This window comes from Dipodomys spectabilis, unplaced genomic scaffold, assembly GCF_019054845.1.
Source record: "Dipodomys spectabilis isolate Male_0828 unplaced genomic scaffold, ASM1905484v1 ptg000756l, whole genome shotgun sequence".
NCBI classification, from domain to species: Eukaryota; Metazoa; Chordata; class Mammalia; order Rodentia; family Heteromyidae; genus Dipodomys; species Dipodomys spectabilis.
The window spans coordinates 165,729-193,355 of NW_024871433.1; the positions used below are offsets into that span (position 1 = coordinate 165,729).

At 46.9% G+C, this 27,627-nt stretch overlaps 1 protein-coding gene across 6 annotated transcripts in view; it reads right to left on the bottom strand.

The window, feature by feature from the left end:
• Ehmt1 (euchromatic histone lysine methyltransferase 1) overlaps nt 1-27,348 on the bottom strand; it is a 139,990-nt gene extending 112,642 nt beyond the window's left edge. For 5 of the 6 annotated variants that reach the window (XM_042672664.1, XM_042672662.1, XM_042672665.1 and 2 more), the window contains exon 1: nt 27,299-27,348. In XM_042672664.1, coding sequence (XP_042528598.1) covers nt 27,299-27,319 — 21 coding nt within the window. In that variant the 5' untranslated portion in view covers nt 27,320-27,348. The remainder of the gene's footprint in view (nt 1-27,298) is intronic. The other variant, XM_042672661.1, reaches the window with a different exon arrangement.
• Between the last annotated feature and the right edge of the window lie 279 nt (nt 27,349-27,627).

Below are 27,627 nucleotides of genomic sequence, written 5' to 3' on the forward strand. Positions count from 1 at the left end.
TAATTATCTCTAAACCAGGGTATTTATGAAGAAAGATTAGGCAGTGTCAGTAGAAGTTACATAATCTATGTCTGTGACCTATCACCTTCTTCCACACTGCAAGAAACCTAGAAATGTGAAGATATGCTTGAGAAAATATCATTTAGTCAGAATACACATTTTAAGCAAGAGACAGTCATATAGATACCCTTATTGGGGGTAGGGGGGACGGCACCTTTCTATCAAATCTGGGACTTATTTTCAACTAAATACATTATCTTATATAAGATGTATTTCCCATGGAAAGCAATTAGAAACAGAGAACACGAACGAACACACACACACACACACACACACACACACACACACACACACACACACACACACACAAACAGCTCAGCACTGGTGGCTCACACCCATAATCCTAGCTACTGAGGAGGCTGAGATCTGAGGATCGCAGTTCAAAGCCAGCCCAGGCAGGGAAGTCCGTGAGGCTCTTATCTCCAACAAAGAGAAAAAGCCAAAGTGGCACTTTGGCTCCAGTGATAGAGTGCTAGCCTTGCACACAAAAGTTCAGGGGCAGTTCTCAGACCCCAAGTTGAAACTGTAGGACACACACACACACACACACACCACAAGCAAGACTATGGAGAAAAGTAACTGTTAAAATGTAATGAATGTGAGAAGATATTCAGCAAAATCTCAACCCTTACTCTTCATATACTGGAGAGAAGCCCTATGAATGTATTTAATAGCATGTCTACCTTGCTCAACATCAGAGAACACAGAGAACTCTGGCCTTCAGCCAGAATGCTCCTCTTATGCCACAACAGGCACGCTGAAGAGAAGCCTTGTGGGTGCAGTAAATACCAGTGCAGCCATGCAGTAAGGTTTTCACCTGGTTTGCACACCTTGCTCTGCAACAAAGGATCCACACTGGGAAAGACCTTACGAACACATTGACTGTGAGAAAGTTTCAGGCAGAATGCTTCTCTTACAATAGCATCAGTAATTTTATTTTAATTTTTTGCCAGTCCTGGGGTTGGAACTCAGGGTCTGGGCGCTGTCCCTGAGATGCTTTTTTGTCAGTCATGGGACTTGAACTCTGGGCCTAGGCGCTGTCCTGCGCTCTTCAGCTCAAGGTGAGCGCTCTACTGCTTGAGCCACAGCACCACTTCTGGTTTTCTAGTGGTTTATTGGAGATAAGACGCTCACAGACTTTCCTGCCCGGGCTGGCTTTGAACTGCGATCCTCAGATCTCAGCCTCCTGAGTAGCTAGAATTACAGGCGTGAGCCACCGGCGCCCAGCTCCCTGAGATGCTTTTGCTCAAGGCTAGCACTCTACCACTTGAGCCACAGAGCCACTTCCAGCTTTTTCTGTTTATGTGATGCTGAGGAATCAAACCCAGAACCTTAGGCATACGAGACAAACACTCTACCACTGAGCCACTTCCCAGGACAGCATCAGAAGTATTATACTGGAAAGAAATCCTGTGATTATACTGATACATAGCATCGAGACCTTCTAACTGTAACGTGTACAGGAAGCATTTGCCATGGCTCATCCCTGATTATACAAGAGTAGTACAGAAGAGAAATGTTATAAATGAAATGTCCGTGAGAAGTGTTTGGCCACTATGGCTCACTTTTCTTTTCTTTTTTGGTGCTGGTTTTGGGGTTTGAGCTCTGTCAGGGCCTAGGTGTTATCCCTGAGCTTCATTTGCTCAAGACTAGTACTCTACCTCTTGAGCCCACAACTCACTTCTGGCTTTTTGCTGGTTGTTCGGTGATAAGAATCTGTTGGACTTCCTGCCCAGCCTGGCTTCAAACTGCAATCTTCAGATCTCAGCCTCCCGAGTAACTAGGTTTACAGGCGTGAGCCACCAGAACCAGGCTTCATTTAGTCTTCATTAAAGAGTCCATACTGGAGAGAAACACTACTAATGTAAGAAATGTGGCAGAACAAACACCTTGCTCATTGGAAAATTCATACAAGAGAGAACTCTTTTTGTTGTTATTGTTGGTTGTGGGGCTTGAACTCTGGGCCTGGGTGCTGTCCCTCAGCTCTTCAGCTCAAGGCCAGCCCTCTACTACAGTACCACTTCCAGTTTTCTGGTGGTAAATTGGAAATAAGAGTCTCACAGACTTTCCTGCTCAAGCTGACTTTGAACCCTGATCCTCAAATCTCAGCCGCTTGAGTAGTTAAGATTACAGGCGTGAGCCACCAGCACCCAGCTTAAGAGAGAAATCTTACAAATGTAAAGAATACAGCAAAAACCTTCTGCCAGAAGGCATACCTCATACAATATTAGAAAATACACACCAGAGGGCTGGGAAGGTGGCTCAGTGGTAGAGCTTGCCTTGCATGCAGGAGGCCCTGGGTTCAATTCCTCAGCATCACTTAAGCAGAAAAATCCAGAAATGGTGCTGTGGCTCAAGTGGTAGAGCGCTAGCCTTGAGCTGAAGAGCTGAGGGACAGCACCCAGGCCCAGAGTTCAGGCCCCATGACCAACAAAAAAGAAGCAAGAAAAAAAAAAAAAGAAAATACACACCAGAGAGAAATCTTACAAGTGTCAGGTATCTGGTAAGACCTTCAGCAGACCGAACATCATCAAGTTCAACACCAGCAAATTCATTAGGCAACTGAACACCAGTGAATTAATTGTTAACGTACAAAGTGTGGGAAGGACTTCAGCGATGGTTCATCTTTTTCAACATCAGAGATTTTACACCAGTCACAAATCATATGAATGTCTGGAATGCGGGAAGCCATTCAGGCAAGACAGCATCCCTGATTGTCATCAAAGATGTCAGAATGGTAGGAAACCTTATGAATGCAATGCTTATGAGAAAACCTTGAGTCATCATAAATACCTTACTCTGTATCAGAGAATACATGCAACAGAGGGGAGAGGAAGGAAGGATTATAAATACTGAAGAAAAGAGTTAAGAAGGGGCTGGGAAGGTGGCTCAGTGGTAGACTGCTTGCTTGCCTTGCATGCATGAGGCCCTGGGTTCGATTCCTTAGCATCACATAAACAGAAAAGGCTGGAAGTGGTGCTATGGCTCAAGTGGTAGGGCACTAGCCTTGAGCTGAAGAGCTGAGGGACAGCACCCAGGCCCAGAGTTCAGGCCCCACAACCGGACCCCCAAAAAAAAAGAAAAAAAAAAAAAACACTAGAAGACTAGAAAGACTTCCCATATTCAGGGAGTAGCTATCTATTATGGAAAGCAACTACAAGTTCAATACAATCCCCACAAAAATTCCAATGACATCCTTCACAGAAAATAAAACTCCAGTTGGGTACCACTGGATCACACCTGAAATCCTAGGTAGTCAGTAGGTTGAGATCTGAGGATCATAATTTGAAGCTAGCCAGGGCAGAATGATCTGTGAGACTCTGATCTCCAATTAACTACCAAAAAGCCAGAAGCACACCTGTGGTTCAATTAGCACAGCACAAGCTTTGAGCGGAAAAAGAATATCAGGGTCTGCACCCAGGCCCTGAGTAGCACCCAAAAGAGAGAGAGAGAGAGAGAGAGAGAGAGAGAGAGAAACAAATTAAAATTCATACAGAAGCACAAGAAACTCTGACTAGCCAAAGCAATCTTGGGCAAAGAGCAATGTTGGAGGTGTTACAACATTTGATTTCAAAATATACCACAGACTCATGGGCCAAAAACAGGCTCATTTACCAATAGAAGAGAACACAGAAACCAGCTACCAAACCTCCTGAATCTCAACTAAGATGCCAAAAATCCACATTGGAGAAAAGACAATCATTTCAACAAATGGTGCTGGGAATATTGGTGATCCCTAGCTCTCATTGTGTACAAAAACCCCCAATTAGCCAAGCACTGGTGGCTCACGCCTGTAATCCTAGTTACTCAGGAGGCTGAGATCTGAGGGTCACAGTTCAAAGCCATCCTGAGCAGGAAAGTTTGTGATTCTCTTATCTCCAATTAACCACCAGAAAACCGGAAGTGGTGCTGTGGCTCAAGTGATAGAGCGCTTGCCTTGAGCTGAAGAGCTCCGGGACAGCGTCCAGGCCGAGTTCAAGCCCCATGACTGACAAAAAAAAAAAAAAGGAATGCTATTGTGTCATTTGCAGGGAAATGGACGGAACTCCAGACTATCATGAGAGGTGAACTGCAGAAGCAAGACCACATCAAAGAAGAGTCCCTATGCCTCTTCTAAAGACCCGTTTTGGGCTGAAGCTGATTTATACTGGTTTCCATCATGCAAAAGACGACCAGCACTCTACTACAACATTCCATCTGAAAATCAGAAAGAAGAGCAGGCACCAGCCTAAATTTGGGTTCACCATGACACTATGAACCACTCAATCTGAAAAGTACAGAAGTAAATTTCAAGTAGGGAAAAAAGATTACTTCTTGGAAATCATTAAGTTTTCTGTCAAAAACAATAAAACTGGGGCTGGGGCTCAATAGCTCAAATGAAATATTGTCTGTCTAGGAAGTATGAGACCAAAATCAAACACCAGTATTGCAACTGGGGCTGGGAAGGTGGCTCAGTGGTAGAGTGCTTGCCTTGCATGCATGAGCCCCTGGGTTTGATTCCGCCGAACCACATAAGCAGAAAAGGCCAGAAGTGGCACTGTTGCTCAAGCAATAGAGCATTAACCTTGAGCTGAACAGCTGAGGGACAGTGCCCAGGACCAGAGTTCAGGCCCCATGACCAACAAAAAATAAATAAACTGTTGATGGGAAGAGGGATAGGCTACTTGAACTTTTTAATTTTTAAGTTTATCAAATATTTAGTAAATTTCTGCCTGGTATGTAGGTCAGTGACAGAGTATGCATGAGGGAAGAAAATAAAAATTGAGCATAAGCCAGGCACCAGTGGCTCATACCTATAATGCTAGCTACTCAAGAGGCTGAGATCTGAGGATCGCAGTTCAAAGCCAGCCCAGGCAGGAAAATCCGTGAGACTCCTATCTCAAATTAACCACCAGAAAACTGGAAGTGGCGCTGTGGCTCAAGAGGTAGAGGGCTAGCCTTGAACTGAAGAGATGAGGGACAGTGCCCAGGCCCAGAGTTCAATTCAAGCCCTACGACCCACCAAAAAAAAAAAAGAGCACAGTGGTACATGCCTACAATCCCAGAATTTAGGAGGTAGAGACAGAAGAAACAAAACTGTGAGGCTAGCCTGGCCTACTTAGCAAGACCCAGACCAATTTGGGCTAACAAAAAAAAAAAAAAAAAAAAAGTTGGGTATGGTGAATTCCAGGTACAAGATCTAAGTCCAAGGCGAGGCACTGCCAAAAGGCTGAGACTCTTATCTCAAAAACAAAAGCTAAAAGAACTGGGCTATACCTCCCATGGTAGAGCACCTTCCCTACAGTGCAAAGCCCTAAAGTTCAAACATCAGTACTGTCAAAAAGAAAAATAAAGTGGCGCTGTAGCTCAAGTGGTAGAGCGCTCGCTTTGAGCTGAAGAGCTGAGGGACAGCGCCCAGGCCCAGAGTTCAAGCCCCACGACTGACAAAAAAAAGAAAAAAAAAAGAAAAATAAGGGCCGGGCGCTGGTGGCTCACGCCTGTCATCCTAGCTACTCAGGAGGCTGAGATCTGAGGATGGTGGTTCAAAGCCAGCCTGGGCAGGAGAGACCGTGAGACTCCTATCTCCAGTAAACCACCAGAAAACCGGAAGTGGCGCTGTAGCTCAAGTGGTAGAGCACTCACCTTGAGCTGAAGAGCTGAGGGACAGCGCCCAGGCCCAGAGTTCAAGCCTCACGACTGACAAAAAAGAAAAAGAAAAAACAAAAATAAGATATAAAGTCAGTCAAATATTACAGGGATAGGGTTGGGAATGTGGCTTAGTGGTAGAGTGCTTGCCTAGCATGCATGAAGCCCTGGATTCGATTCCTTAGCATCACATAAACAGAAAAAGCCAGAAGTGGCGATGTGCATCAAGTGGTAGAGTGTTAGCCTTGAGTAAAAAGAAGCTCAGGGACAGAGCCCAGGCCCTGAGTTCAAGCCCAGAACTGGCAAAAAAGATATCTATATGTATGGATAAGCAGGATACACATACACAGCCCAGTGGCTGCAGGCGGATCTTGGAAACCTGAATGCAAGGCGGTACACATGGAAGCCTGACGATGACACAGGAGGCATGCAGGAGGGACTGTGAAAATGTCAGGAAATCAAGTTGACTGCTTTGGATGAGCAGGAAATACCAGGTTAATGGATGATCTTTAATTTCTAAAGAGAAAAACCTCATTTTCTTATCTTGCTGTTATGAGTAATTACAGAAATAAAATTAGTTTTATGCTGATTTATATCAATAATACACTAACTTACAGATCTTAGGAACTGTAATTACAGATAATACAAGCCAAAAGAATTTGTAGGAGCCTGGGAATGTGGCTTAGTGGTAAAGTACTTGCCTAGCATGCATAGACACCCTGGGATTCCTCAGTACCACATAAACAGAAAAAGTCGGAAGTAGCGTTATGGTAGAGTGCTAGTCTTAAGCAAAAGAAGCTCAGGGGCAGGGCTGGGAAGGTGGCTCAGTGGTACAGTGTTTGCCTTGCCTGCATGAGGCCCTGGGCTCGATTCCTCAGTACCACATAAGCAGAAAAAAAAGAAGTAGCAATGTGGCTCAAGTGGTAGAGCGCTAGCCTTGAGCCAAACAGCTGAGGGACAGCGCCCAGACCCAAAGTCCAGGCCCCATGACTGACAAAAAGAAAAGAAGCTCAGGGACAGCATCCAGGCCCAAAGATCAAGCCCCAGGGCTGACCAAAAAAAAAAAAAAAAAGAATTTGTAGGGTGTGCAATGTGAAAGAGGGAATGGCTGACACTAAGCAAAAGAATGTACATGTCAACCAATTTGTAAAAAGTAGTTTTATTGTTAAGTCACAGAGTTCATAACATAGATTACAATAATGATGACTATCATTGTAAAGATTAAAAGGTATTTGTGACAAAAAAAATAGATTAACAAGTCACTCATAAAAGTCATTGAAACCAGAAAAATAAAAGTTTAAGCCTAGTACGTAAATGTGAATATAATTCTTAGGATTCCCGTTTGATTGATGTGTTAGTTACACATGTAACAAAAACACTGAAAACGTGCATGTTATTAGCTCAAAAGACAAAATGTTGTGTCATCAGGGAGATAATTCTGCAGACAGCCTTGAGCCATGCAATTCTCATCTCTGCAGTTCTCAAGAGTTACTACAGAACGCAGTGGAAGTACAACACTGAAATCAGAAGCTACCCAGATCAGCTAGGCTCTGTTCCTGCTCCTCCCAGAGCAATCTTTCATTCAAACAAATCTGGCCACATAGGGTCCAGGGTAACTTTCTTTGTTGGATCCCTCAGATGCACAGCAATGTAGAGTGCTCCACAATGAAACTCCACCCACCCTCAGCAGCTCTTCTCCCACTGCCCATCTGATATAAGCAATAGATCAGTGGGTCAATCTACTGGCCCCTGAAGTATCTGAGGCCACTCTCTTACAATAAGAAAGGTTTACTTAGCTCAGTTTTGGAGGTATACAGCCCACCAACAAACCCCTTCAAGGGCATACCCCAGTGACCTAAAGACCTTTTGCTAGGTCCAAGGTCTTAAAAGTCCAATGCCACTGGACACCAGTGGCTCATGCCTATATTCTTAACTATTTAAAAGACTGAGATTCAGAGGACCATAGTTCAAGACTAGCCTGGGCATTGGAGAAAAAAAAAAAAAAAGTCCATGAAACTCCATTTCTAAGGTGACCAGCAAAAAGCCAGTGTGAAGATGTGAATCAAGTGGTAGAAAGCAACTGTAGACAAGCAAGCAATGCAAATAAGCTCAAGGCCTTGAGTTCAAATTCAGATACAAGCTTTTAAAAGTCCAATACCAGCCAGGCACCGGTGGCTCAGGCCTGTAATTCTAGCTACTCAGGAGCCTGAGATCTGAGGATTGTGGTTCCAAGCTAACCTAAGCAGGAAAGTCCATGAGTCCCTTCTCTGATAAACTATTCTGAAAAAGCCAAATTTGGCATTGTGGTAGAGCATGAGCCTTGAGGATAAAGAGGCTTAAAGACAGCTCCCAGTTCCTGAGTTCAAGCCCCTGGACCAGAAAAAAAAAAAAAAAAAACCTAGGATCTGGTAGCCCACACCTGGAAACCTAGCTACTCAGGAGGATGAGATCTGAGGATTGTGGTTCCAGGCCAACCCAAGCAGAAGTAGAGCTCAAGTGGTAGAGCCAAAACCTCAGGGACAGCTTCCTAAGTTCAAGCCCTGGACCAATACAAAAACAAAAGCAAACCAAAAATAAATAAATAAATAAACGACTAGCAAGTCACTGGTGGCTCATGCCTATAAACCTAGCTACTCAGGAGGCTAAGATCTGAGGCTCATGCTTCCAAGCCAGCCCAGGCAGACAAATTAAGAGACTCATTTCTAACTAGCTATAAGCCAAAAGTGGTGACTTGGTTCAAGTGGTACAGTGCCAGCCATGACAACAAGACCCTGGGTACAAGTCTCAGTACTAGCACAAAAAATAAAAAATATGAAAATGAATCCACCCAAAAAAATGACAGAAGAATTAAATAAGCAGGGGCTGGGAATATGGCTTAGTGGCAGAGTGCTTGCCTAGCATGCATGAAGCCCTGGGCTCAATTCCTCAGTACCACATACACAGAAAAAGCCGGAAGTGGCCCTGTAGTACAAGTGAACGAGTGCTATGTTATGGTTATGGGACAAGTCTTACCCCCACGCTTGCTGGCTATCATGAAAACCCCCATCTGGGCTACCCGACTTCAAGATTCCTAAGCTTTGTTAGCACTGCTCCCTCCCAGGTGCCCTTTGCTTCCAGTCACCAAGCACATGCCTCCTTCATTCCTTTTTTCAGTACCAGAGTTTGAATTCAGTGCCTCAAGTCACTATTATACTTTAGCCCTATTTCCAGCCTAGCTTTTGCTGGTTATTTTTGGAAACAGTCTCTCAGACTTTAATGCCCAGGCTACCTTCAAACCGTGATTCTCTGAATCTCAGCCTCCTGAGCGGCGAGGACTGTCTCTTTTGTTTTTTAAAAAAATCCCACTGGCAACTTATTTTAAGCAATGTTATCCCCAAAGCCCATGTAAAAGTCTTTCAACTTACTTTTCTCTGTATCTGTTCTTTTCAGCCTAGCATATATTCTGCAACTAAAATTATCTTTCTAAAATTATGACCTTACCACAATCTTCTTCAAAAATTCAGTGGCCTGCCAAGTGTGGTGATACATGCCTGCAATCTCATTTTTAAAAAAGGCTCAGGCAGACAGGAGTACTGGTTTTAACTGGAACCTTGCACTTGCTAAAAAGGCACTCTACCCCATGAGTCATGTGCCCAAACAAAAGCACCTAAAATGATTAAATGTACTACAAGTTTCTATGTAAAGAGGTAGGTAAGTGATGCAGCCATAGGAAGATTGCAAAAATGTGGCATGATGTTATGGTTAAGTGTCAACTTGACTGGACTTAGGGATACGTAGAGAACTAGGAGAGCTTTCTTTTTCCTCCTGAGGAAACTGAACTTTGAGTCTTATACGAAGTAGGGAAGATATGACCCTCAATGAAGGCAGCAACAGTTCTCTATTTTGATGTCAGGTGGTTTTGTGTGTTTTGTTGTTGTTGTTGGTTTTGGGGTTGTTTTGGGGAACTACGTGTTGTCCCTGAGCTTTTTTGCCCAAGGCTACATAGAGCTCTACCACTTGAGCCACAGCTTCATTTCTGGCTTTTTGTTTTTTGGGTTTTTTTGGCAGTTCATTAGAAATACGAGTCTCACTAACTTTACAGCCCAGGCTGGCTTCCTACTGCAATCCCCAGATCTCAGCCTCCTGAGTAGCTAGGATTATAAGTGTGAGCCACCAGCAACCGGCTTTCTTTTTTTTTTTTTTTGTCGGTCGTGGGGCTTGAACTCTAGAGGGCCTGGGCGCTGTCCCTCAGCTCTTCAGCTCAAGGCCAGCGCTCTACCACTTGAGCTACAGCGCCACTTCCGGTTTTCTGGTGGTTTATTGGAGATAGGAGTCTCACGGTCTCTCCTGCCCGGGCTGGCTTTGAACCGCGATCCTCAGATCTCAGCCTCCTGAGTAGCTAGGATTACAGGCGTGAGCCACCAGCGCCCGGCTTTTCTTTTCTTCTTAACCTTTAAGTAGTTGTACAAAGGGGTTCAGCTCAACATGTCAATTTAGGAGTACAAGCACCTAGGTGGCTTTTTTCAGCACAGTAAAATGCTGGCAAGTTCCAACTCAGAGCCTTCCTGAATCCAGAGCTTGATCTAAACTCAGCTGCCTTCAGCCACTGGACAACCAGGAATTTGATCTCCTCCCTGAAGAGACCTCACTGCACCAGCATCAGCCTGGAGGAGGCCAGCTGGGTCCTCGCACCTCTTCAACCCAGAGCTCAATACTAGCTCCAACGGTGCTTACAACTGCTCCATAGCCACCTCCTCCCATGCATGGCACCTCTCACCTCTTCTGAAGGACCAGGAGGAAAAAGACTACTAGACAGAAATTAGATACTTAGAAGGAAAGAAATTCGCACTCCTTTCCCCAAACCAGAAGCTGAACTCGACAAGCCTACTTGAAACAGTACAGACAGGTACACAGCAGTAGAGGTCTGGTAGACTTCGTGCTCTAGAAGACTTGGCCACAATTGGCACTGTTCACCAGATAGCATCCAAGGCACTAACAAAGAAGTAACAGAAACTCTGTGGTAAGAGTCCCTCTGATATAAGCCAGCCAGAGCTTGAACCTCATGGTCCTACCTTAGTCTCCCAGGTGCTAGGATTACAGACATTCGTCACCTAGACAGGCTTCACAGTAACATTTTAATCACTCTACATGAGATGAGACCATACTAACTTGAAAGGAAGTCAGGATTCTTTGCTGAGTATTGTAACTTAAACTGGCCAAAAAGAAAAAGAAGGGGGAGGGAAGAAGCTGTCCACATAATAAAATTACAGTCCCTCATTTTCTAGGAAATCTCCAAACCAAGTCAGGCAGTTACTGGAACCAGGCTACCATCTTGTGGCTAAAACAGTAAATGCAACCAGACCCCAGGAACTCAAACCTGTAATCCTAACTACTGAGAGGACTGAGATGAGATGAATTGGGGTGGAGGTGGGGGTGGAGTGGGGTCCAAGCAGCCAGAACAAAAAAAGTGACACACTTATCTCCAATCAACCTCCAAAAGCCAGAAGTGGAGCTGTGGTTCAAGTGGTAGAACTCTAGCCTTGAGCAAAAAAAACTCACAAATAGCACCAAGCCCCAGGACTGGTCCCCCCTACCTCCCTAAAAAATAAATGCAGGCTACATATAGAAACCCACATTTTTGTTAATAAACTCTTTGGCAATCAGAAAGATTATTATTTCTGCTTATATCAGAAGTATTTTTTAAATTTCCTATCGTACTTCTATTAGGATTCAGATGACATGAGAAACCCAACTATTTCTAGCTGAATTTGATGCAAATGCTGATACTGACAAACAGAACTGAGAACAGTAAAGAACAGAACCAAAGGAGCTGGGCATTTTGAAGCTTGTAACACAGAAATATGAAATCTATCCCAGACCAGAAAGTAGGCTCTAGTACAAACAGGAATCTTGTTTGTTTTGTTCATTAACATACTAACAAATATCTCCATTTATGACAAAAGAGCAACTTTTATTTTTTTTTGGGGGGGGGGGGTCCGGTCATGGGGCCTGAACTCTGGGCCTGGGCGCTGTCCCTCAGCTCTTCAGCTCAAGGCTAGCGCTCTACCACTTGAGCCACAGCGCCACGTCTGGCTTTTTTTTTCTTTTTTCTTATGTGGTGCTGAGGAATCGAACCCAGGGCCTCATGCATGCAAGGCAAGCACTGTACCACTGAGTCACCTTCCCAGCCCAAAAGAGCAACTTTTAAATTCCAGTCTCAGGAACGTGACATAATTAACAGTAATGAGTATCTCAGTTTTGTTCATATAATTACAACTTGGAGATAAAAGTCATTGAGGCTTTTATCTCCAATCAACCTCCAAAAGCCAGAAGTGGAGCTGTGGCTCAAATGAGTGCCAACCTTGAGGGGGGGAAAAACAAACTAAGGGACAGCGCACAGGCCCTACGTTCAAGCCCTAGGACTGGCACAAAAGGAGAGGAGAGCAGAGAAGGGGAAGAGGGAAGAGAGAGATGGGAAAGGAAAGGAACTATTACATTACAATACGGATGAACCTTGCTTGAAAACAGTAAAACCAGCTACTCAGGAGGCTGAGAGCCAAGGATCATCGTACAAAGACAGCCAGGGCAAGAAAGTTTGTGAGACTCTTATTTCCAATTAATCAAAGAAAAAGCCAGAAGTGTTGCTGTGGCTCAAGTGATAGAGCTCTAACTTTGAGCAAAAGGAGCTCAGGGACAGCGCACAGGCCTAGAGTTGGAGGCCCAGAGTTCAGGCCCCAGAACTGGAGCAAGGAAAAAAAAATGATGACGATGATTCCAAGATGACATGATTCTGAGAACAGGCAGGTGTAAAGGGAAAAACTAGTGCTTGTCAGGAGTTGAAAGAAGGAAGTAGAGAGATTAAGTGCTAATGGAATCACATATATCTGTGAAATGATAAAAATGTTCTGAAAAAAAAAAATTGGGGGGGGGGGAGGTCAGTCATCAGGGAACTCTGGGCCTGGGCACTGTCCCTGCACTCTTCAGCTCAAGGCAAGCACTCTACCACTTTTATCCACATCACCACTTCCGGTTTTCTGAGTCGTTAATTGGAGATAAAAGTCTCATGGACTTTCCTTGCCCGAGCTGGCTTTGAACCATGAACCTCAGATCTCAGCCTCCTGAGTAGCTAGGATTGCAGGCATGAGCCACCAGTGCCTGGACTATGTTGCAATTTCTAAAGGTGTTCTACCCTAAGGTAAGAATAATGTACAGCCCAGCACCAGTGGCTCAAGTCTGCAATCCATCATGGTTCAAAGCCAGTCCAGGCAGGCCATGAGATGTTATCTCCAATTCACAACCAGAAAACCCGAAGTGGAGCTGTGGCTCTAAGTGGTAGAGAGCTAAACTCGAGCAAGAGCTAAGGGACAGCACCCAGGTCCTGAGTTCAAGCCCCATAACAACAACAACAAAATTGCATATGAACTTTTCTAGATTCTATAAAAGAACAGAGTTGCACACACTTCAAGTAAGGCAAATTCCTCTAAGATTTCAGATGCTGCAAAGTCCCAAATGACTACGCAGCCACACATACCCCCTGTCCTACTTGGTTCTAAGTTATGCAATGCTTTACCACATTGTTACTGTTTTGAAAAACATCACACCTTTCATACTTCACTTAAACATTTTTTATTTTATTTTTTCCATAATGCCATGATCCACAAAGCAGTCATAGTACTTTAAGCAGAAGATAAAAATCTCTTGAGATGCCGGGTGCAACTCAAGTGATCTGGCCGTTACCTAGAAAACTCAAGATCCTGAGTTTAAACCCCACTACTGCCAAAAAATAAAATAAGAAATTGAAACTACGTTTATTTGCTAAACCGGGTGCTGGTGACTCAAGCCTGTAATCCCAGCTACTCAGGAGGCTGACCATGCCAGGCAGGAAAGTCTGTGACTCTTTTTTTTGGGGGGGGTCCAGTCGTGGGGTCTGAACTCTGGGCCTGGGCGCTGTCCCTCAGCTCTTCAGCTCAAGGCTAGCGCTCTACCAATTGAGCCACAGCGCCACTTCCGGCTTTTTTCTTTTTGCTTATGTGGTGCTGAGGAATCGAACCCAGGGCCTCATGCATGCAAGGCAAGCGCTCTCCACTGAGCCACCTTCCCAGCCCAAGTCTGTGACTCTTATCTCCAATAAACTACTCAGAAAAATACAAAAGTCGGATCTGTGGCTCAAGTGATACAGCACTTACCTTGAGCACAAAGCAGCTAAGAGACAGCACCCAGGCCCTGAGTTCAAACCCAAGGACAGGCAAAAAATAACAACAACAAAACCACTGCTTTAAAAAAAACTGCTGGGTACCTGTAATCCTAGCTACTCAGGAGGCTGAGATCCGAGGATCGTGGTTCAAAGCCAGAGCCCAGGCAGTTAAGTCCATGAGACTGTAATCTCCAATAAACCACCAGAAAACTGGAAGTGGTGCTGTGGCTCAAGTGGTAGAGCACTAGTCTTGCACTGAAGAGCACAGGGACAGCACCCAGGCCCAGAGTTCAAGCCCCATGACTGACAAAAAAAAAGATAAGACAAGACTGGCTGGGAAGGTGGCTTAGTGGTAGAGTGCTTACCTAGCACGCATAAAGCCCTGGGTTCAATTCCTTAGTACCCCATACACAGAAAAAGCCAGAAGTGGCACTGTGGCTCAAGTGGTAGAATGCTAGCCTTGCGCACTGAGAGCCTCAGGGACACTGCCCAGGCCTAGTTCAAGCCGAAAGAAAGAGAGAGAGAGAGAGAGAAGGAGGGAGGGAGGGAGGGAGGGAGGGAGGGAGGGAGGGAGGGAGGAAGGAAGGAAGGAAGGAAGGAAGGAAGGAAGGAAGGAAGGAAGGGAGAGAGAGAAAGAGAGAAATAGAGAGAGAGAGAAAGAGAGAGGGAGAGGGAGAGGGAGAGGGAGAGAGGGGGAGGGAGGGAAAGAGAAAGAAAGAGAGAGAGAAAGAGCCGGGCACTGGTGGCTCACGCCTGTACTCCTAGCTACTCAGGAGGCTGAGATCTGAGGATCGCGGTTCAAAGCCAGCCCAGGCAGGAGAGACTGTGAGACTCCTATCTCCAATAAACCACCAGAAAACCGGAAATGGCGCTGTGGCTCAAGTGGTAGAGCACTCGCCTTGAGCTGAAGAGCTGAGGGACAGCGCCCAGGCCCAGAGTTCAAGCCCCACAGCCGACGAAAGAAAGAAAGAAGGAAAGACAGACAAGGGAGGAAGGGAGGGAGGAAAGGAGGGAAAGAAAAAAAAAGAAAGAAAGGCAGACACAAAGGAAAGAAGAAAGGAAGGACTAGCCAGGCCCTGATGGCTCATGCTGTAATCCTAGCTGCTCAGGAGGCTGCGATCTGAGGATACTGGTTCAAAGCCAGCCCAGCCAGCAAAGTCCATGAGACTTTTTTTTTTTGGCCAGTCCTAGGGCTTGAACTCAGGTCCTAGGCACTGTCCCTGAGCCTCATTTGTGCTCAGGTCTAGCACTTTACTATTTGAGCCACAATGCCACTTCCAGCTTTTTCTGTTTATGCGGTACTGAGGAATCGAACCTATGGCTTCATGTATGCTAGGCAGGCACTCTGCCACGAAGCCACCTTCCCTGCCTCTAGGAAACCACCAGAAAACTGGAAGTGGAGCTGTGGCTCAAAGTGGTAGAGCACTAGCCTTGAGCAAAAGAGCTCAGGAACAGCACCACATTCTGAGTTCAGGCCTCACCCAAAACCAAAAGAAAAAAGAAAAAAAAAAAATACTGAAATCTACCATCATCATCTCATCTGTGAAATTTTCTTATAATGGAAAACAACAGCCTGCTTCCCATGTCCAGTGTCTGCCTGCACTTCAGAACGGCAGTTGAGCACCTGCCAGTTGTGTCCTTCAAACCACCTCCCCGCGGGGCTCCCTAGAAGTGGAGAACTAGAGAGATAGAACCATCCACATGCCAAGAACACAGCCTAATAACCCACCTAGGAAAATGTCTCCCCCAAAATTAAACATCCTTGACTCAGAAAAAAATTAGAATAAATAATCCCTTTATGAGTTAGGCTGCTAATTAACCACCATTAAAAGCCAGTCACAGAAGATCGCAGGTTACACGCTTGTATTTTTACATGAAATATCCAAATCAGGTAGGCATTAAGAGAAAGAAAGTAGATCAGTGCTAGTCAGGGGCTGAAAGGAGGCACAAAGACTGTTTTAAAAACATCCTGGAATCGGCACATTTGCATACCTGATTGGATAGTTCCTCTTAAAACCACTACCAAACTGCCATTTTCCAGCCAAGTATCTCAAGATATGAGCAGTAGCACTGCCTGACTTACAGTGGCTTCCATTACATTTCTTTTCAAAGGCAAGCACAAAGAAACCTTCCCTATTGTTTCTGCTTTCTCAATGCACAATGTGCTAAACTGGAGTTTCCTTAGATCCAGGGCCCCTCCCCCACTCTTTTGTTCCAAGAATAAGTTCTAGAACAGGCAGACTAGCAGCCAAACTATCTAATCCATCATTCAGAAAGAAGAGGTAAAAAACACAACTCTCACAGAATCTCTTCTCAACAAGTATTTCTGTATCTTCTTGTTTTCCTATGGAATCAATTAAAAAACCCAAGTAGGCCTTGGTTCTGCATCTCTCACCCCTCCTTACTATCATTCCAAGGAAAATGGAGTTTTCACACCAACAAGCCAGGTAGGATTACCGCAAAGTTGACATGTAGACTAAACAGACAGGAGGTCACTGTCTCCCTCTTTCCTGTTAATGGTCAGTACCATTCCCACACCCAAACTCTCCACTCATTGAACAGCAGTAGTACAGCAGCAAAGCCCAGAGCCCTGAGGCTAGATCACCTGGCTTTGTCACCCTTTCAGCCTCTACCACCACTGAGGACACCACAGACATGGGGAAGAAGAAAGAAACCAAAGACACGGTTAAGTATCAGGTATTCTTACACCAGGCGCCGGTGTCTCACGCCTGTAATCCTAGCTGATACTCAGGAGGCTGAGATATGAGAATCATGGTTCAAAGCCAGCCCCAGCAGGAAAGTCCTGAGACTCTTTTTTTTTTTTTTTTGGGGGGCGGGGGGGTCCGGTCATGGGGCCTGAACTCTGGGCCTAGGCACTGTCCCTCAGCTCTTCAGTTCAAGGCTAGCGCTCTACCACTTGAGCCACAGCGCCACTTCCAGCTTTTTCTTTTTGCTTATGTGGTGCTGAGGAATCGAACCCAGGGCCTCAGGCATGCAAGGCAAGCGCTCTACCACTGAGCCACCTTCCCAGCCCAAGTCCTGAGACTCTTATCTCCAATAAATCACTAGAAAACCAGAAGCGATGCTGTGGCTCAAGTGGTAGAACCCTCTCCTTGAGCTGAAGAGCACAGGGACAGCACCCAGGCCGAGTTCAAGCCCCACGACCAACCAAAAAAAAGAAAGAAAGAAAGAAAAAGAATAGGAGCCAGGTATGGGGTGGCTTACACCTGTAATCTTAGCTACCTAGGAGGCTGAGATCTGAGGATCATAGTTCAAAGCTAACCCAGGAGCTGGGCCCCAGTGGCTCAAGGCTGTAAGCTGTAATCTTAGCTACTCAGGAGGCTGAGATCTGAGGATCATGGTTCAAAGCCAGCCCGGGCAGAAAAGTCCGTGTGACTCTGATCTCCAATAAACCACTATAAAACTGGAAGTGGCGTTGAGGCTCAAGAGGTAGAGTGCTAGCCTTGAGCTGACAGGGACAGCGCCCAGGCCCAGAGTTCAAGCCCCATGACAGAAAGAAAGAAAGAAAGAAAAAGAAAGAAAGGAAGAAAGAGAGAGAGAGAAAGAAAGGAAGGAAGGAAGGAAAGAGAGACAGAGAGAGAGGGAGGGAGGGAGAGAGAGAGAAAGAGAAAGAGAGAGAGAAAGAAAACAGACTGGGAATGTGGTTTAGCAGCACCTAGTATGTATGAAGCCCTGGGTTCAATACCTCATTTCCACATACACAGAAAAAGCCAGAAGTGGCGCTGTGGCTTAAGTAGTAAAGTGCTAGCCAAGCAAAAAGAAGCTAAGGGACAGAGCCCAGGCCCTGAGTTCAAGCCCCAAGACTGGCAAAAAAGAAAAAAGAAAAAGAAACAAAGAAACAAAGAATAAAATAATTTCATTTGCAGGGAAATGGATGGAATTAGAACAAATCATGTTAAGTGAGGTAAGACAAACTCAGAGACAACAACATGTTTTCTTTGATATGCAGAACTTAGATCTAAAAGACACTGGGATATGATAAACTATACAGGATTCCAGATACTTACAGATGGTGAACAAAAGAGGGTACTGGTAGGAGAGGAACACAAAGGCACCAGTCCCAAGTACCTCTTCATATTTATATAAATATACACAATATACATACTGAAACCTTATGTATATTTTATTCATGTGTATATCTTTGGGAGGGTGGGGGGTCAGGATACAGAAAAAAAGGTTAAAAAATGCAGCATTGGAGCTCACTGGACATTGATGAAAGTGAACTATACAACTCGTGGGTGGAGTCAGAAGGGAGGGAGAGAGGGAACAGAAGACACTGAACACAGGAAATATACCCATTACCTAACGGATGTAATGGCAAGCTCCCTGTACTTCACCTCTATAATAAAGTAAATCATAAAAAAAGAAACATACCTAACACTACAAAAATACGTTAACAGGCCAGAAAAAAGCCGGGCACCCGTGGCTCACGCCTATAATCCCAGCTTTGCGGTTCAAAGCCAACCCGGCAAGTCCACAAGATTCTTATCTCCAATAAATCACCAGAAAACCAGAAGTGGCGCTGTGGCACGTGGTAGAGCACTCGCCTTGAGCTGAATGAAGAGCTGAGGGACAGGGCCCAGGCCCAGAGTTCAAGCCCCGTGACAGACAAAAAAAAAAAAAAAAAAAGGCCAGAAAAGGCAATGTGATGCAGAAATGATTAGAATAGTGACAGTAGAGAAAAAATACAACTATAAAACAAGACTTGAAACATCACTAAAGGCAGAACAATAGAACACACATGGCTAATAACAACCTCAAAACACAAGGCACAGCCATGGCCACAGTGGTTCACACCTGTAATCCTAGCTACTCAGAAGGCTGAGGTCTGAGGATTGCAGTTCAAAGTCAGCAGGGGCAGAAGAGACTCTTATCTCCAAGAAACCACCAGAAAACCAGAAGTGGTGCTGTGGCTCAAGGGGTAGAGCGCTAGCCTTGAGCTGAAGAGCGGAGGGATAGCACCCAGGCCCAGAGTTCAAGCCCCAAAACAAGAAAAAAAGAAAAGAAAAAGAAAAGCCAGGCACCAGTGACTCACACCCTATAATCCTAGCTACTCAGGAGGCTGAGATCTGAGGATCACAGTTTGAACTTAGCCAGGGCAGCAAAGTCTGTGAGACTCTTTTTTTTGGCCAGTTCCGGGGCTTGAACTCAGGGCCTGAGCACTGTCCCTGAGCTTCTTTTTGCTTAAGGCTAGCACTCTACCACTTGAGCCAGAGTGCCACTTTTTCTGTGTATGTGGTACTGAGGAACCAAACCTAAGGCTTCATGCATGCTAGGTAAGCACTATACCACTAAGCCACGTTCCCAGCCCCTGTGAGACTTATCTCTAATAAACTACTCAGGAAAAGCCACAAGTGGCTTGTCACTCAAGTAGTAAAACACTAGTCCTAGCACAAAGAGGCTCAGGGACAGTGCCCAGGCCCAAGGTACAAGCCCCAGGATCAATAAAAGAAGGGAGGGGGGAGGGGGGAGGGGAGGAGGGAAGAGAGGAGGAGGGGAAATGGGGAGGAGGAGAAGAGGAGAAGAGGAGGAGAAGAGGAGAAGAAGAGGAGAAGAGGGGAAGAAGAGGGGAAGAGAGGGGAGGGGAGTCATTAGCTACAAACTCATGCTTGTAATCCTAGCTACTCAGGAGATCCAAGTAACATGGTTCAAAGCCAGTCCAGGCAGTAAAGTCCATGAGACTCTTATCTCCAAATAACCACCAAAAAAGCCCAAAGTGGAGCTGTGAGTCAAATGGTAAGAGTGCTAGCATTGAGTGAAAAAGCTCAGGCAGTGAACAGGGAGAGGAAAAGAGGGAGGAGAGGGGAAGGGAGAGAAAGCAAAAACCTGAGCAAAAAGAGCAACGTCCTGAGTTCAAGCTCTAGTACCAACACAAAATAAATTTTTAAACCAACATATAAAGGGTCATAAGGGAACATTATGAGCAACTGTATACCAACAAGCAAAATAATTTAGTTAACAAATTCCTAGAAACAAAACAACCGAAAATAACTTGGGAACCTAAACACCTGTAATGAGCATAAATTAAATTTTGTGTGGGTAGCTGGGCGCCGGTGGCTCACACCTGTCATCCTAGCTACTCAGGAGGCTGAGATCTGAGAATCTCGATTCAAAGCCAGCCCGGGCAGGAAAGTCAGTGAGACTCTTATCTCCAAATAACCACCAGAATACCGGAAGTGGCTCTGTAGCTCAAGCAGTAGAGCGCTAGCCTGGAGCTGAAGAACACAGGGACTGTGCCCGAGACCAGAGTTCAAGCCCCACGACCAACAAAAAAAAACAAAGTGTTTTTGTGGTTTTCCACAGAAGGCTGTCATTCCATTACTTGAGCCACACCACCACTTCTGGCTCTTTGCAGGTTTGAGATAAGTCTCGGATTTGTCTGCCCAGGCTTACTATGAACTTCAAAGCTCAGATCTATTGCAATCTCTTGAGTAAGTTAGGATCATAGGCATAAGCCACTAAGCCTAGACTTTATTCAACACTCTACCTAATGTTTAAAAACAAAAAACAAAAAACTGGGCATTAGTAGCTCACACCTATGAACCTAGCTACTCAGGAAGCTGAGATCTGAGGATCCTGGTTCAAAGCCAGCCTGGGCGGGAAAGTCCAAGAGACTCTCATCTCCAATTCACCACTAGAAAACCTGAAGTGGCCCTGTGGCTCAAAGTAGTATAGCACTAGCCTTGAACAAAGGTGCTCTAGGACAGCACACAGGCCCTGACTCCAAGCCCCATTATCGAGAGAAAAAAAAGAAATTCCTACACCAGTCTTTCACAAGTATCAGAAAAGTACACATCCCAACTTGTAAGTATAAATGAAAAGCTTCAACAAGACAAGTACATTGGCACATACTTGTAATCCTAGCAAAAGAGAAGCTGAACAGGAAGATGATGAATTCAAGGATAGCCTAGGATATAGAACAAGACTCTTAAAAAAAAAAATACTAGGAAATCAAATCCAGCAAGATGTAAAAAGGATTAAACACCATAAATAAATGATTTACTGCAGAAATGCAGAGCTGGTCCATAATACATCTCATTACTAAAAGGGAAGCTAGGGGCTGGGAAGGCGGCTCAGTGGTAGAGCACTTGCCTTGCATGCCTGAGGCCCTGGGTTCGATTCCTCAGCACCACATAAGCAAAAAGAAAAAAGCTGGAAGTGGCGCTGTGGCTCAAGTGGTAGAGTGCTAGCCTTGAGCTGAAGAGCTGAGGGACAGCGCTCAGGCCCAGAGTTCAGGCCCCACAACCAGACCCCCCCCCCAAAAAAAAGGGAAGCTAAACATGTTGTTTGGTGATACAGCACATGCTTATTAGCATTTGTGAGGCCCAGGTTTAAACCCTAGCCAAAAAATAAAGGAAAGATGTAAAACCACACATCTCAACAGATGCCCAAAGTCCTTATAAGATTAATTTCCCTTGATGATAAAAATGTTCAACAAATTGCAAATAAAAAAGAACTTCCTTAATTCAATAAGTTTTCCTAAAAACAGGAATGAGACTAAATCACTAGCTTTTACCACTTGTACTCACATCTTATTAAAGATTCTAAAGGGGTGACATTGATCAAGACACATTAAATCGATAAACTACTTTGTTGAATGGTAACTCCTTTATACGACTACTTAAAGATAATAACAATATTTTTTACATATTAACAAATATTCATCTGGACACTGGTGGCTCACATCCAGTAATCCTAGCTACTCAGGAGGATAAAAGCTGAGGATCACAGTTTAAAAGCAGCCGGGGCAGGAAAGTCCATGGGACTCTTACCTCATTAACTACCAGTGGAGCTGCTCAAAGTGGTAGAGTGCTAGCCTGGAGCCAAAGAGCTCAGGGACAGCACCCAAGCTCTGAGTTCAAGATCTAAAACTAAACAAAAGAAAAAAAAGTGAGAATAAAAAATCTTTTATAGGGTGGGAATGACAGGAATATCTAAAGTTCAAGGCCAGCCTAGGCTACTTCCTGACACAAAAGAAAGAGGAAGGAGAGAAGGAGGGAGAGAAAGGGGGAAGGAGAGAGGGAAGGAGAAAGAAAATAAACCAAGGATTCACACATCTTTGTTTCAAAACATTATTACAGGACTAGCCAGTGTCATAGTTCAAGGAGTACAGTGCTTGCCTACCAAGTGTAGGCCAAAAAAAAAAAACCTGCATGCTACAATAATCAATACAAATTGGTACTGTCACAGGCACAGATAAATAGAACAGAACAGAACTAAGGATCCAGAAATAATCCTTCATACACACAGACAATTGATTTGCAACAAATAATGCCAAGACAATTTAGCATAGAAAGAATATTCTTCCCAACAACTGGAGCTGAGCCAAAGTGGTAGTCACATGCAAAGACTGAAGCTGAAACACTACTTCACACCATATTCAAAGATTAAGAATGGTCAGGCACCACTGGCTAAGTCCTGTTGTAACCCTAGCTATTCAAGTAACTGAGATCTGAGGATCCAGATTCAAACAGTCCAGGCAAGATCAGTCCACAAGACCCTTATCTCCAATTAACAGAAATGGAGCTATGATTCAAATGGTGGCGCACTAGCCTTCAGCAAAAAAAGCTGAGGGGCAGTGCCATATCCCTGAGTTCAAGCCCAAGACCAGCCAAAAAAGAAAAAAAGTCTTTCACGTTTTTTTGTGTGTCATCTGTGGGGCTATAACTCAAGGCCTGGGCACTGTCCCTGAGCCTCTTCGTGCTAAAGGCTAGTACTCTAACACTTGAGCTACAGAAAAAGCCACTTCCACCTTTTTCTGAGTAATTTAAGAGTCTCACAGACGTTCCTCCTGTCCCAGCTAGCTTTGAACCATGATCCTGAGTAGCTAGGATTACAGGCATGAGCCACTAGCACCTGGCTAAGATTTCTCTTTATCTGCTGATACCCGGGGGTTTGAACACAGGGTTGCTAGCTCAGCTACCGTCACACATCTCAGCCACAGCTTCTTTGCTATTTTTGGAAATGGAGTCTAGCAGACTTTTCTCCTAGTCTGGCTTCAAACCACATGATTCTCCAGCTCTCAGCCTTTTGTTGGTGGTGGTGGTGGTTGTGGTGCCTGAACTCAAGGCCTGGGCGCTGTCCCTCAGCTCTTCAGCTCAAGGCTAGTTCTCTACCACTTGAGCCACAGCACCATTTCCAGCTTTTTCTGCTTATGTGGAGCTGAGGAATTGAACGCAGGGCCTCACGCATGCAAAGCAAGCACTCTACCACTGAGCCACCTTCCCAGCCCGCTCTCAGCCTTCTGAGTGGCTAGGATTACAGATGTGAGCCATCAGTACTAAGCCAAAATGTCTTTTTTTCATGAATTTTATCTAAGTAGTTGTACAAAGGAGTTCCAATTCACAAATTTAAAAAAAAAAAATTAAGAGCAGGGTGCTGGTGGCTCACGCCTGTAATCCTAGCTACTCGGGAGGCTGAGATCTGAGGATCATGGTTCAAAGCCAGCCCAGGCTGAAAAGTCCGAGACTCTTATCTCCAATAAACCACTAGAAAACCGTAAGTGGTGCTGTGGCTCAAGCGGTAGAGCGCTCACCTTGAGCTGAAGAGCACAGGGATAGCGCCCAAGCTGAGTTAAGCCCTACAACCGACCAAAAAAAAAAAAAAAATTAGCCAGACACTCGTGCCACCAGTCTGTGAGACTCTCATCTCACATAAGCTACTCAGAAAAAGCTGGAAGTGGCACTGTGGTTCAAGTGCTAGCTAGCCAGGAGCAAAAGAAGCTCAAGGGCAGCACCCAGGCCCTAGGTCAAGCCCTAGGGCAGGCAAAAAAATAAAAATCAATCAATCGATCAAACTGGACTTCTCAACACCAACAAAGAAAACAATGGAAGACAGGGAGCCATGACTTCAAAGTGACTTCCATCCATCAGGAGGCTGAGATCTCTTGAGAGTCCCAGTTCAAAGCCAGCTCTGGCAGGCAGCAAAGACAGAGATACTTATCTCCTAATAATAATCAAAAAGCTGGAAGTTAAGCCAATTACTGGTGGTGGTTAATGCCTATAATCCTAGCTATTCAGGAGGCTGAGATCAGAGGATCACAGTTAGGAAAGTCTGGAAGATTCTTTTTTTTTTTTTTTTTTTTGGTAGGTCGTAGGGCTTGAACTCTGGGCCTGGGCACTGTCCCTCAACTATTCATCTCAAGGCAATCTTTCTACCACAGTGTCACTTCCGGTTTTCTGGTGGTTACTTGGAAATAAAGAGTCTTGTGGACTCTGCTGCTGCCTGGGCAGGCTTTGAACTGTGATCCTCAGATCTCAACCTCCTGAGTACCTAGGATTACAGGCGGAAGACACCAGTGCCCAGCTGTCTGGGAGATTCTTAATTCCAAGAAACTACTCAGAAGCCAGGCGCTGGTGGCTCACACCTGTAATCCTACCTACTCAAAAGGCCGAGATCTGAGGATCACTGTTCAAAGCCAGCCCTGGCAGGAAAGTCCGTGAGACTCCAATAAACCACCAGAAAACCAGAAGTGGCACTGTGGCTCAAGCGGTAAAGCACTCACCTTGAGCTGAAGAGCACAGGGACAGGGCCCAAGCCCAGAGTTCAAGCCCCACAAACAACCAAAAAGAAAAAAAAAGAAACTACTCAGAAAAAGCTGAAGTGGAGCTGTGGTCCAAGTGGTAAAACACTAGCCTTGAGCACAGAGAAGCTCAGGAACAGTACCTAGGCTCTGGGTTCACGCCCCAGGACCAGCACCCCAAAAAAGAAAAACCAGGCGCCGGTGGTTCACACCTATAATCCTAGCTACTCAGAAGGCTAAGATATGAGGACCACGGTTCAAAGCCAGTCCAGGCAAGAAACTCAGAGAGACTCTTATCTCCAATAAACCACCAGAAAACCAGAAGTGGCGCAGTGGCGCGTGGTAGAGCACTTGCCTTGAGCTGAAGAGCTGAGGGACAGTGCCCAAGCCCAGAGTTAAAGCCCCAGGACTGACCAAAAAAAAAAAAAAAAAAGAATGCTGGAAGTGGAGGTGTGGTAGAGTACCAGTCTTAATGAAAAAAAGACAAGGGAAGTTCACACCTGTAATCCTAGCTACTCAGTAGACAGATTTGAGTATTACGGTTCCTAGCCAGCCCCAGCAGATAAGTCCCTGAGACTTTTTTTTTGGGGGGAGGGGAGGGTTAGTCATGGAGCTTAAACTAAGAGCCTGGGCACTGTCCGTAAGCTCTTTCACTCAAGGCTAGCACTCTACCACTTTGAGCCACAGCACCACTTCAGGGTTTTCTGATGGTTAACTGGAGGTAAGTCTCACAGCTGGGCACTGGTGACACACACCTGTGATCTAGTATGAAGTCAGGCCTGGCAAGAAGTATGAGAGTCTTAAACTAACCACCAGAAAACCGGAAGTGGTGCTGTGGCTCAAGTGGTAGAGCACTAGCCTTGTGCTGAAGAGCCGAGGGTCAGCCCCCAGGCCCAGAATTCAAGACCCATGACAGACCAAAAAAAAAAAAAAGTCTCTCACAGAAGGCCGGGATGTAGCTCAGTGGCAAAGCACTTGTCCAGCAAGTGCAACATCCTGTGTTCGATCCCCAGTACCAAAAAAGAAACGACAAATATATGCACACACATATATGTACATATGTGTATGTGTGTATACACACACACACACACAGTTTTAAAAAAAAGTCTCAGAACTTTCCTGCTCAGGTTGACTTCTTCCAATCATGATCCTCAGATCTCAGCCTCCTGAGTAGCTAGGATTACAGGTTTGAGCCACTAGAGCCCAGCTGATACTATTTTTAAAAGCAAGAGATACAGAGTAGCGACACTGTAGGACAAGTACAGAAGGAATTGCTAGTAAAGGCCATGTGCTAGGACAAAAGCCTCGTGCACCACACCAGACTCTGCCTCAGTGATCCCGGACATATATTTAAAACCCAGGAGTGAAGTCCCCACTTATAATCTACAAAACTGGAGGAATATCTCAGTCACTCTCTGTCTCAATAGCTCAGAGTGAAAATGTGTTGACCATCTTTGTAGGTCAAGAGAAAAAAGAACAAGTATGTAGTTCCAAGTGTCTGCTCTGCTGGGTTAATCATTCTGAAATTAATGAACCCTCACTACCAAGCATTTCCCAGATTCAGTGAAAATGACCTGTCTATTCCCTTCCGAGGGGGTCAGCAATGCTGCACTGCAGACAAGCGGACCTTACCCCATCATCAGCACTTGGAATCACAACTCTAGAAAGATCTTTAAACTGACCACAAGTATAAGGTGTTATCACGCGTGGCTCAGTGGCTAGAATATCTCATCTTCATCTTCTCTGCCACAAACTTTAACTCTGTTTCCTCATCCAAAAGAGAGGAGATAACAGGATCTACTGCCTGAGACTATCAGGGCTGGGAGTGGGGCTCAGGGGTAGAGTGCTGGCCTCGCGTGCACAAGGCCCTGGGTTCGATTCCTCAGCACCATATAAGCATAAAGAGCCGGAAGTGGCGCTGTGGCTCAAGCGGTAGAGCGCCCGCCTTGAGCTGAGGGACAGCGCCCAGGACCCGAGTTCAAGCCCCAGGACCCGCCAAAAAGGAAAACACCATGAGGACTAGGAGTGACTCCACACAAAGTCCCAGCACAGCCGGCCCAGGCCGGCTCCACGCACGCAGGGCGTCCTTCCTGCCCCGCGGCCCGCGGCCCAGCGCGGACGGCCCGACCCGCAGCGGGCGGCCACGTTCCGCCGCCGCGGCCGGGCCCCGCGGCCCCTCGCGCTCGGCCGAGGAACTACCGAGGTAACTTCGCCGTCCGCGCGGCGGGCGCGCGGGGCGCGGCGTTTCCGCGGTGCCGAACGGGGCTCGGGCGCCCACCGGGGCGCGCGCGGGCCCGGGCGGGCCGCGAGGGCGAGCGCCGCGCAGCCGGGCCCCCGCTCGGCCCCCGCGGGCCGCCGGCCCGGCCTGGCCGCCGCCGAACAAAGGCGGCGAGCGCCGCGCGCGAGGGAAACTTGGGCGGCCGGCGCCGGGGCAGCGCCCGCCGGGCGGCGGCGCCTTTGTGCGGCGCGGGCGCGGGCGGCGCGCCGGGACCGACAACTTTTCCGCAAAGATGGAGCCCCGCTCCGCTCCGAGCGAAAGGTCAGGGCGCGGGCCCGCCTCGCCCCGCCTCGCCCGCCGCCGCCGCCGCCGCGCCGCCCCAACTTCCCGGCCGCACTTTCCCTTTTGTCTCCGGCGCCCGGCGGCCGGGCCCGCGCGGCGCGGCGCCGACCCGCCGGCGCCCACCGCCCGCCGCCGGGCCCGCCGCGCACAAAGCGCTCCGGCGGCGCGCGGGCCGGGCCGGGGCCTCGGCGCGGCCTGGCCGGAGCAGCGGGGTCGCGCGGCCCCGCCGCGCCCGCCGCCGCGCCCGCCCCCCGCCCCCGCGCCGCCGCCGCCGCCGCCGCCGCCGCCGCCACCGCCGGCCGTCGCCCCCGCGCCGCCCGTCAGCCCCGCGCCTCACCTCAGCATCGGCGGCGGCCATGGCCCGGGCCCGCAGCGTGGCCCCGCCCCTCCCGCGCGCCATGGCCCCGCCCGCGCCTCGCGGCCTAGAGACGGGGAGGGGCCGGCGCTCCGCGCCTGAGCTTGCGCTTGCGCGCGCGCCTGCGCACTAGCGCTGGGCTGCGCGGCGTCTGCGCGCGGAGCGGCCGGGGGGCGCCTGCGTGCTAGACTTCCGCCCGGCGTCCCAGGCCTCGGGCGCGCGGGGCGGATGTCCGGCCGAGCTGGAGTCGCCGGGAGAGGCGGCGGCGCGGTGGCCTGTCTGCCTGTGAATGCCGTCCCGACCGCCTCCTC